This window comes from Corticium candelabrum, chromosome 16, assembly GCF_963422355.1.
Source record: "Corticium candelabrum chromosome 16, ooCorCand1.1, whole genome shotgun sequence".
Taxonomy (NCBI): Eukaryota; Metazoa; Porifera; class Homoscleromorpha; order Homosclerophorida; family Plakinidae; genus Corticium; species Corticium candelabrum.
This window is the reverse complement of record NC_085100.1, coordinates 2,621,962-2,633,521: the sequence shown is the minus strand read 5'-3', so window position 1 is coordinate 2,633,521 and position 11,560 is coordinate 2,621,962. Positions and strand designations below refer to the sequence as shown.

Below are 11,560 nucleotides of genomic sequence, written 5' to 3'. Positions count from 1 at the left end.
GTCAAAAATAGAATTTGTGTAGACTATGTTGTCAGGTGTCTGGAGACTATTTGAGGGTCCCTATTATGATACAGGTCTCCTAGTAAGACCAGCCTTAGGCTGATAGGGCTACCTGTACAAATATATCTATCTATCTATCTATCTATCTATCACCACTTCCTATGTTCAGCCAAGCCCCTTCTCGACCACCCTTTTTATTAGACTACTGAAAGACATAGCACATTGATTGGCGTGTCGTGTATACTACAAAGGTATCGTTTCGATATCTGAACCTTTCAAATTGAGCGTAAAATCCGTTCAACAGTGACCTCGTTATTCCTATGCGTTGTATACAGAGCTTGCAAAGAAGTTGAGCGCTCGCAAGCCGTAAGTCTTTGCGACGAGTAGATCACGCCGTAGCTCCGACAACTAGGGTCTATAGAGATGACTCAAGAATCTGTCACTATTATTTATAAAAATCACGAGAGTAGGCCTTTATACACATAAACGTACTGTACAAGCTTTGACTCCTTGTTCAGGTAGTTGCTAAACGAGCGAAGCGCTATCTTGAATGTCATGCCAGCAGAGCTCTAGCGAAATCAAGGCAGCGCCATGCTCTATCCGGGACACCGTATAAAAAGACAACTTTATTAATTATTAATTAACCGGTGTGCATGAGTTAATTAACCGGAGTCCTCATGAGTTAACCGGTCTCCTCATGAGTTAACCAGGGTCCTCATGAGTTAACCGGTCTCCTCAAGAGTTAACTGGTGTCCTCATGAGCTAACCGGTGTCCTCATGAGTTAGCCGGTGTCCTCATGAGTTAGCCGGTGTCCTCATGAGTTAGCCGGTGTCCTCATGAGTTAGCCGGTGTCCTCATGAGTTAGCCGGTGTCCTCATGAGTTAGCCGGTCTCCTCAAGAGTTAACCGGTGTCCTCATGAGCTAACCGGTGTCCTCATGAGTTAGCCGGCGTCCTCATGTAGATAACCGGTGTCCTAGTGAGCCAAGTGGTGTGCTCATGTCTAGATAAGCGGTGTCCTCATAAGTTAGCCGGCGTGATAACCGGTGTCCTAGTGAGCTAACCGGTGTGCTCATGTCTAGATATTCGGTGTTCTCATCAGTTAGCCGGCGTCCTCGTGTCTAGATACGTAGCTAACCGGTTTGTCCTAATGAGCCAACCGGTGTGCTCATGGAGATGGTGTAATTTTGGCCTACATAACGCGCCATAGGTAGTAGCCTCGTTCACAGCGACGGTGAGAGGCGCCTGCTGTTGACTTGGAGGGAGCTGAGGTTGACGTAAAAAGGAATGAGATTGACGAGGAAATGGAGATGATGAAAGAAAGAGCAGCAGTCCCAAGAAGCCAGTAAACAGGCTATTTGAAAACATTATTAGCGCGCGTATACAAAGAGAATGTTTGAACAAGCGCTTTCTACGGCATCGGTCTCATCTAGTTCTCTAGATAGTGTGCATGAGCGGCCGTACGTCTTCTTATCTAATTAGACGTACTAGGGTGTTAAGTCTGGCTGTATTATTCATTATTGGGTTCCACTTCCATATTCCACTCTATAGAATGCTTTGTTCTTGTTCCACAACGTGCTAGCTCTAGTCTAGAGCCAATTTATGATTAGCTAGCTGCAGTAAACTTAAATTGTTCGTGTAACATTGTGTCTAGTAGACGAGCTGTCTTTGCGTACAGCAATGGTTGCGCGTAGCAATAGCTTTCCGAAGAGTAAGGTGCAAAAGGTGCGTGTTACCCTCGAAATTGCGCATGCTCTAGGAGCTCCGCCCCCTAACATCGTCTAGTAGGACTACACTTGAAACATTTCTCGCATACCGACGGTCGAATCGGCTGTGCACTGTCAATGGCTCGCATCGGAGTGCTGATATTGGCTCTGGCCATCGGACTGATGTGCATTCAAGGCAGTGAAGGCTGGAAACGTCGCCGCCGCCGCCGTAGCAGTGGCCTTGCGGTCAGTCTAGGTTGACTCACTCTAGATAGACTATCCAGTATAGATACCATCACATGCTGCTGTCGCAAATCTAGATTCAACAGAATGCGGTGGAAAGGCCGGATGGTGTCGACTCGGAAAAAGTTGAGGTTGACGCGAAAGCGAATGAGATTGACGTGGAAATAGAAACGATCAAGATGATGAAAGAGAAGCAGAAGTCTCAAACATTGGTGAGCATACGTGCAGAGTCCATGAAATCAATGCTAGATCGTACACAGCCCTCGCTTGAGCGACTTTGCGCTAGGTCCGGTCAGTGTACACGCAGTCGGCTGAAATTTCCATTCACTTTACAGTTACTGGGTGCTTTGTTCTTGCTACACACTATGAGAACATCTATCTAAACAAGAACTTGATACTACAGTATCTCATTAGATAATGCTCTATGATCGTCTTGACGCCTGTCACCGGCGCATTGCTGTGCAAAAATCTATGGCGCGTTCGTTGTCAGTGTCAAAGTGCAAGATAGACTTTTTGAGGCTAGTCATTCTGAGGCAGGGTGTTTCATTCTGCTGGTAGGGTTACTCGGACTGCTGGTGGGGTAATTCATTGTCAGACGTTTTCATGTTGCAGCATATTTGGCTCGCTTCGATCCCGGAATTTGTCTCAGTTGATTGATGATGAGGATGATAATGATGATGATGATGATGATGATGATGATGATGATGATGACCTAAATATTTCGACTGTGTCTTGATGTACGTACGCTTCCAGCAGAATGAGTAACTCCAGGCCTGAGGACTTAGTAACTACATAATTGACGAGTTAATTAAAGAAGACTGTAATAGTAATTACATTACAAGGTGGTCTGCAATTAGTTACCTAGCTGCACAGCAAAACGTTTGGACGGCTGGAAGTGTCAGTCATTCTAATGGCCGTGTTCACACTTGGGTTAGCAAACCCGGGTTTGCGCTAATTAGTCATAACACCCTGCTGTGCTATGCGCAAGGTAGGCGTATTCCCACATGTTGAGCTTGAGCTCATCCAGTTGAATGCCTCCAATTAGTCACGATAGGTTGTGTGAACTCTAGCAGACTTGTATCATTACTCAAGCTACGCTACTCAATTCCCGCGCAAGAATTGGAACGTCTTCCGACCGCTTTCCGTCTTCGAGTGCCTTGTCTAGGCGTAGGGACCACATGTGTGTGATAGAACAGCAGCAGTTGCCTGAATCTACGGATGCGACACAGTCTTTCACTAAAGAATTCTGCAAGTCGTACTGCTGATTCGATTTGCTCAAGAAACACTGCCAGACCAACACAAAGTAGAGCAATCTCCTTTGATGCATTGCTGTGATACGAAATATGAATAAACTGGACTGTTTTGACAAGCGCTAACCCCAGCTAGACCCAGCGCTAACTCTACATTTCGGAAGGTCTAGGCTAGCCCTACTAACCCACATTCCTGTCGTAAACTGACCTGATATATTCTAATTGGTTATGCTAAGCAGTAGCTAACCCAGTTCTAAACCTTAGTGTGAACACATGCATTAATGAGAAATTCGAAATTGCTATCGGATTAATTAATTTCACCAATCACACTACATGTAGGATCTATCTGTCACGTGACATATTCGACAGCAATTAGAGCATGGTTTGTAACGGGATCTATCAATATGTTATTGAAGCTCAGCTGGGAGGCTTAGCATAATCGACCTGCCTTGGGCTTGGTCAATTATCTCGTTGGTAATTACAAGCGCTCAGGCTTCGGGCAGTGTGTTGCATATCTCTACAGGCTACAGCCATGCATGCTCTAAGCCTGTCCACTCTGTCAGCTGGATCGCTCGATCCGATCTCGATAAATCCAATCCACATCGGAAGGTGGTTTCGAATCGCGATCGCTTGAATCCAATTAGAAATAGGTGGGCGTTACCTTCACGTACGCGACGAATGTAGTCGGAACATCTAGTCCTGCTCACTCGTCTTCATTCTCGCTCACCTTACGTCGCTGTATCAACGCGTGGAGTCGCCATTCTGGTTTAGTGTGGACAGGCCTTAGACAAAGGTAACCGCACCAGCAGAATGAATTACAACAGCAGCGAACCCCTACCAGCAGAATGAATAACCCCACAATGAATTAGACTCCAATCCCGCCTGCCTAGAATGAATTACCCCACCAGCAGTGTGGAGTGACCCAGGCGCGTACCGTGGCATGGGCTAAATGGGCTATAGCCCCCCCAGTTTTTGTGGGCGTTTCCCATTTTGTCAGGTGAAAACTAGCGTTACGTAGCTTTTTGTAAACGTGCGCGTCTGTTTACAGTCTGGATGTTCGAGGCCGAGCATGCGTGTCTCACACTAGGCTGCAGACATCGGTTTCCGTGATCAACACTACTTCACTGACACCATGTCGTCTCAATACAATTTTTGTCAAAGGGGCGTGTCAGTGTTCGGGTATTTCAGCCCCCCCACTTCCAATGGCCACGGTACGCCCCTGAGTGACCCAAGCAGCAGAATGAAACCTCCACCTCAGAATGACTAGCCTACAAATACAAAAGTCTATCTTGCATGTTTTGACACTTAAAACGTGCCCTAAATAGCGTTTCGCCGAGTAGGAAGAGTCGGAACGTATGGTACTCGCATAGTAATCGAGAGCTGTCTTGATGCCATGGGTTTGTTAGTACGCTGTGTATACGGACATGGACGTTGCATGCGTATTCTGGAAACACTGACGCGAGCTGCATGTCTTCATGTTTGCTAGAATGGTCAGTAGGTGACCAGGTCTACCTCAATTCAGTTTAGTTAGATCAACTTTGCACATATGCATGAATGCACATGATTTGTCTCTCATTCTCTAATTATCTACAGATATCCCTCACAACGAGACAGAGAAGATGTGAGCGAGAGCTGCTTTCAAATACAGTTGAACTGCTGCTAGTGTTTTAGTGTAATGCACGCATGCGTAGCACTCTAGTTGAATTGGTTGCTGATGCTATTTTGCTGAGTAGTGTGTTCTGCTTGTATTAGATGTCATGGCGTGCAGGTGTCAATGTCTCACTACTCTTCTAGTGCATGGAGCTATACGTACACTGCCAAATTATCTGCTAGAAAAGTTCAACAGCCCTAGACCTGTCATGTATACTCGGAAAAACACGCGAGCCTTTGCCGAGACTTACGTAAATAGTATAGTAGGGCTGCTCTCTGAAATTCACGACTATCGTTATCTGTTCTCTAGTATACTGTGGTGTACTTTGGATAGACTTCCGCAAACCGGTTCTATCTCTAGTGTAGTACATGTGTAGGGATGATCTCTCAAATAGCGATATTTGCTAAATCTCAATCTCTATAGCTAGCGTACATGATTGGCTCTAGACTCTACGTACAAACCTCTTCAAGTGTTCAGATAATTATTGTCCAAGCTACTAGCTGGGGTGTGTCTTGGGAAGCACTCATTGCCTGGTGCCAACATAAAATTATCGAAACAAGTAGTACATTGTCTACCTACAGGTAGTACACTGTAGACTCGTACCCATGCATGGTGTTCTTTTCTAGTGCAATACACGAGGCTCACACGATGTCCCTTCATCGGATCTCTAGGGGAACTCCAACGGAAATACAGCGTAATCTCAAATGTAGGCTTTATCGTGAAACTTCGTGCTCAGGCTAACAGTCGCTTTGGTAGCGGAGAAAACGCGGGTTATGTACAGAGCATGTGCCAGACTGACACGTTATTGGCGCTAAGCTCCACCTACACCAACTGAATTAGCTGCATAGCCTAGCTAGCTTGCCAGTAAAGTACACAAAAACTAAACGGGAATGGTAACTATAGAGGGATATTGTGTTTTAACGCCTTAGAAGAGCTCTTTGCAAGTAGGATGCTAGCTAAACGCCGTTTTCTCCCAGCAGACTTGACCCTCTAGATCTCCTCTCACAGAAGATGAGGCTAGCGCAATAAAACTCAACGGTAATTAGGGTTAGCCTTCGTTCTATCAATCTACGAAGAGAAACATTCAGAGGGTTTAAATATGAGGTTCTCTTGGAGTCATCCTCATTGATCCTACTGCTGATGCTGCCTATCGGTCACATCTTGTCAGGCTCCGAGTGGTAGCTTTTTAGTCTCTAAATCATTCTAATTGCTAGTCTACTGCCCGCTAAGTATGAAAGTAAACACTATCAGTCTGTTTGGTAGGCGTGATCTTGGACCACGAGTGCACACAGGGTAGCAAATTGACATGGCCAACAAAACATTCCAAAATTTTTTTGTCTTCCAAAAGGTTAGAGGAAGAGAAAGAAATAGGAAAAGTACATTCCTCTTTAGGATGTAAAACAATTGAGTTTCACTGAATAGTTTACAATTTACAAATATGTAGTGATCGAGGTGCCTCGGAATTCTAATACCTTGCTCGTGCCCACAGTGCGGTATTTGATTTCTTTCTCACAATTTGTAGCAAGACCAATAAGCTGTAGCGCAAGTTAATTTGTGCACTGTTCATGAAGCCAGGGCTGTGAGAAATTTCTTGAGAAACATTCTCGAGATTGGCATGTATATACAAGATGGACGAATTGCTAACTTGCACTAAATTGTTCTGCTGCCATCTTTGGAACGATCTTCACCAAATCAGTAATGACTGTTGCGACTGGTCCACAATTGTATACCGGTAACTTGGCAATCTTAATTAATTAATTCTAGGGTGTGCTAGGGTTATGCAAGGGGTCTGGGATGTTTCAGGATTTTACGGTGGGTAGTGGACTGCACTACGAAGTCGTGCCGTAGTTCAGTTTTTCTCAGTTGTAGATGAGTCTAGAGATGGAGAGGGTTACGATGTACGCTGCAAAATGCTGGCAGCGCTTCTTGCAACCGAAATGTAAGGCAGAAGGCGTGGTTCAAGAGGTGTGGAGTTTCAAGCTTTGTGGTTTTACGTAGGCACGCCCTAGAAAACCCCACAAAACATCTATAAATCTGACAGAGTTTTCTGTCGGATTCCCTGTATACGCGGACACGCCCCTTTCAAACAGCGGCTGGGCGAAGTGTTAATTAAGGTACAGAACGGCTTTGATTGAGCCTTAGACTTTTACCCGAGCGCAATGATGTAGACGGTGTAGCTAGTACTGTAGTACGTAAGTTGTTTCATCCTGCACAGTGTAGACTCGTGACCATTGCAATATACCGCCCTTCGTCATTCCCGGATACTCAACCTGTAGCTATAGATTTTAGCGCGGCTCATGAGACATCTAGAAGCCATGCTGATCGCCAAAGCTGAACACACTGGACTGCTACCTAAATTTGACGTGGACGTAGGACCAGAGAACAACAAGAAGGGGCGTGTTCACCTACGCAATTAATGTCTACGCTTCCTTGACGTACTTGAACCTTGTGCGTGTTTCTCATCGTAGATCAATAGAGCGAAGGCTGCGCTATGCGGTAGCGTCATCTTCTGTGAGAGAAGAGCGTCAAGTCTGCTTGGGAGGAAACGGTCTAGCTAGCATCCTATTTTTGTTACAAAGAGCTCTTCTAGGGCTTTAGAATACAAGATCCCTCTATAGTTACCATTCCTGTTTAGTTTTTGTGTAGTTTATTGGCAAGATAACTGAGATACAGAGGCAATTCATTTGTGCTTAGCGCCAATGACGTATCAGTCTAGCGCATGCTCCGTACCTAACACGCGTTTTCTCCGCTACCACGACGACGGTGGCCTGAAAGTAGCGCAGCACGAATCTAAAGCCTACATTTTGAGTGTATTTCCGTTGGAGTTCCCCTTTAATTGCACAGCACAAATGAGATAGTTTATAACGTTGCTTGCATATCATATCATATCGTATATATATATATATATATATATATATATATATATATATATATATATATATATATATACACACACACAGTTGCTCTGAAGCTATGGCTTGGAATTCCGATTATTTCTCCTTTACAATCAATACGTTGTTCCTGTGGGCGTGTAATTGATTGCTTTGGCGACCATCTTCTTGGATGTGGTCACGGTTCTTTACGTTCTAGACGCCACGATGCACTGAGGGACATCATACATCACGCATTACTGGTGGATAACGAAGGCGCTCAGCTCGAGCAACGTTGTGGTTCAGACAGCAATAGCCGCCCTGGAGATATCTTTCATCCAGATTTCGCTGATGGACGACCAGGTTATTTCGACGTTTCGATAAGAAACACCATGCAGCCGGCGTATGTCGCTAAATCCGCCATTTCTGCTGGAGCCGCTGCAATGGCCGGTGAAGAAGAGAAAGACCATCGACACGACAGCGAAGTCAATGCGGCAGGAGGTTACTTCTACCCAATAATGGTGGAGTCTTTTGGTTTGTGGACGTCTTCCAGTCTTGCCACTTTGAAGGTTATCGCGTCCAAGACCACAGCAAAGAGCAGAATAAGTTTTAGTAGGGCAGTCAGCAACTTACTGCAACAGCTTTCAGTTCGCTTATTTCAGTTTAACGCACGTATGATTTGCACTAGTTTATTATTTATATATTTATTATTATAATATTTGATTTATATATTTTAATTATCTATTATTATTTGTTGTGCTCAACCAGATCGGTCTAGTTTCAAGAAGCTCTGTGTTTGTGTCGTGCTCAACCAGATCAGTCTGGTTTGTAAAGTCTATTACAAGTACCGGAAGCAAACTCTGCTTCAGAAGTACTTAGACCATCACGGCTGTCTAGAAAGAAGACATGACTTTACGAAAGATCCGAGTAGATCCCAGAAGCACTGTTTTCTGTAAGTGCTGCAGGTTGTGATGACCTGGAATAATGTCCAGCCACCGTGCAATACCTGCGTGCACTGTGCCCAAATATAATAATAATAATTATTGTTGTTATTATTATTGCTATCATTGTGCACATAAATTTGAAACTGCTTAATAAATTTACTTGTCAATTTCTCTTTGTAAGACGTTATTACAAGCTATTCATATACCTTACAGAACCATACGCACCTCTCTTTTTGGACTCTCGTCTACAGTCTGACTAGTCCTGTAACAAAGAGGTAACAACAAAATTAGAAATACCAGCCTTGCCGAAATGAATGTCAAATGATTTCGAACAATGTCTCCAATCCATTGTCATCGTTTAGATCTCTTTCAAATTCTGCCATAGAGCTTGTCCCTTGCATAGTTAGAGCTATTTCATCGTCTTCGGCGTCAGAGTCTATATATTTTGGTCTCTTCTTTCTAAGCCGCAAATCGCTTTTCTCGAAATTAGGAGAACCGCTGATGGCGGTGACACTCTGAATTCTACATCAGAGATACAAAACAGTGTAGAGCACAAAGCAATTGAGTTATCCAGTGGTATATAGCGACTACCGAGATTGAACTCCTGTATGACCATCGGTCATCATGGTGTTTGACGGTTTATGAGGCTCTTGTCTAAGCTAAAGAGTACAATTATTTTTGTGCCCTGCAATGCTATACAGTAATACGATTATGTCATTGCATAGTGTAACAGTAAATAGTCTGTGCAGTATGACAGTAGCTATATTACATTGTTAGATGTACTATATATATATATATATATATATATATATATATATATATATATATATATATATATATATATATATATACAAATTACATGTATACTTATATAGTGCAATTTCCTCAAACGCAATCCGTGCATAATCAAAATTTATATTAATATGAATATATATATATATATATATATATATATATATATATATATATATATATATATATATATATATATATATATATATATATATATATACACACACAGGTATATAATATAAATTACTTTATAAATACCTGTTGCAAAGTCGCAGATGGGGCCAGTACATTTGCAGATTTTCCTAACCGAATTTCTTTGTTGCCTTTTCTGCAACAAAAAATACTCTTGTATAGCTTCATTTAGTATGATTTAATTAGTTAAGTCCCTACATCGTTCTTTCATCACCTATTAAAATGCGAAAGGCAAGCCATTTGCGAAACTGACTAGGTTCAACCTTAACAGCATTTAATCGACTAATGTCAGTTAAAAAATTGACAATTATTTATACTATGATTGACAAGAAAGGATTTCCTACAGCCGCCGCCATCATGTTCTAAGGAGTAAAGATATGCAGTCAATTGATATGCAAACATCACATGTAACCAAGCATACCACACACGTGTATATTCCACAATTGTACGAATCACCTTGTTGCTTGTGTTCCTAAGAAAATATATGACCCTATTATAGTGTACATTGAACTTCGGCAATCAAATTTTATACAGGACTGAATGTGTGAAAGACAGGCCAAGACAAACTTCCTAGAGAAGAACTGAAACGTGAGCAATGCTCTTCTTCCAACCATTTACTACAATATAGTAACAATTATTAATATAATAGCGAAACATATAAAAGTTCATATCTGAACATTCTTGCCTCAACTTATTTGCAATATCATGGCGAAATTTTTCAAGCGAATCATACACACGAATACATTTTTCGCCAACGTCAAGTACCTTCAGGTGCACACTATACAATATCATGAAACGATATAAGTTACTGTTATACTTACCACTTCAATCCAATGGTTTCTAAGATGAACTGGAACTGCAATAATTTTAAACTGAAACACATCTTCCTAGATGACACATGAAAAACATTAACTATACTTGTTACCAAAAGATGTTGCAATCTTCTCCTTGCTTATACCTTTGCAGTCCACTTCTTTACCTCGTGGTAACCTTTTCGAGAGTATTGTTCAAAAAAGAAAGTCGATAAACAAAGCAATCGTCTTGGTCTCTAAATAAGCGATGTCACTAGTATCAAAATGAAATGAAATGCAGACTAGATGTGTACAGCGCTATTCACGTCGGTTTGAAACAGCTGATGAAACGAATTGATCAGCTGACATAAAACATATCAAAATTTTTCTAGAAATTTCTAGAAATCTAGTGTATACACTTACCACGTCATTGAACCACGTTCTTTCATTTAGTTTCCAAATGTCGCAATTTCATATAACATTTTGTCCAATGATAGCCACAGTTTGTCGTGATTGCTCTTTCGACTTTGGTTTTTTGATCAAAACTTTATGAACCTTGATCACAAAGAATCGTAAAAGCAATATTCAACCATTGAGCATGACCACAATTAATTTACCACTTTTTCAGCTGGAATAGGTAAGCTGAAAAGATGTTTGTCCTTGCTAAATAGAGCTGATAAAGTGTTGAATTGATTGGCAGACATCCACAAAATTATAGAGGCAATGCAAACTTTTTGTAAGCTATGTTTGCGTCGAAATTTCTTCCACAATTGAGCCTGTGGACCCTCGCTCAACGCATTCTTTATCTGCAAAAGCATGTCAAACTGTTGTATGCTTAATTAAGTTACTGAACCCTAAGCAAGACAGGTACAGTAGGCCACATACAGCAAACAAGACCGTATTCTGTACATGTGTATAAGTACGCATGCATGCATTAGACAAGAGTTATTGTAATAAACAGATAAGTAAATAAAGATCAAACACACACAACTTATTACCAACCGTTCTGAGTGCTTTGTTTCGCTCCAGTCGTCTGTGCAAACATACCAAGTCGCAAACATCGTCTGCACACATTATACATACAATTACATGTAGATAAATGCATATATACCTATATATATA

At 42.1% G+C, this 11,560-nt stretch overlaps 1 protein-coding gene across 1 annotated transcript; it reads left to right on the top strand.

Annotated features, from left to right (window-relative positions):
* Positions 1-1,776: 1,776 nt before the first annotated feature.
* LOC134191700 (uncharacterized) lies at positions 1,777-4,958 on the top strand. Its single transcript, XM_062660311.1, has 3 exons — positions 1,777-1,951; positions 2,026-2,160; positions 4,792-4,958. Exons 1-3 carry the CDS (start codon positions 1,844-1,846, stop codon positions 4,867-4,869), a joined length of 321 nt encoding a protein of 106 aa, XP_062516295.1. The 5' UTR covers positions 1,777-1,843; the 3' UTR covers positions 4,870-4,958.
* Positions 4,959-11,560: the final 6,602 nt, after the last annotated feature.

Coding starts and splice junctions, on each gene's coding strand:
- LOC134191700 (XM_062660311.1), top strand. CDS start 1,844: ATGGCTCGCATCGGAGTGCTGATATTGGCTCTGGCCATCGGACTGATG. Junction 1,952..2,025: donor GCCGTAGCAGTGGCCTTGCG/GTCAGTCTAGGT, acceptor TCGCAAATCTAG/ATTCAACAGAATGCGGTGGA. Junction 2,161..4,791: donor AGCAGAAGTCTCAAACATTG/GTGAGCATACGT, acceptor AATTATCTACAG/ATATCCCTCACAACGAGACA.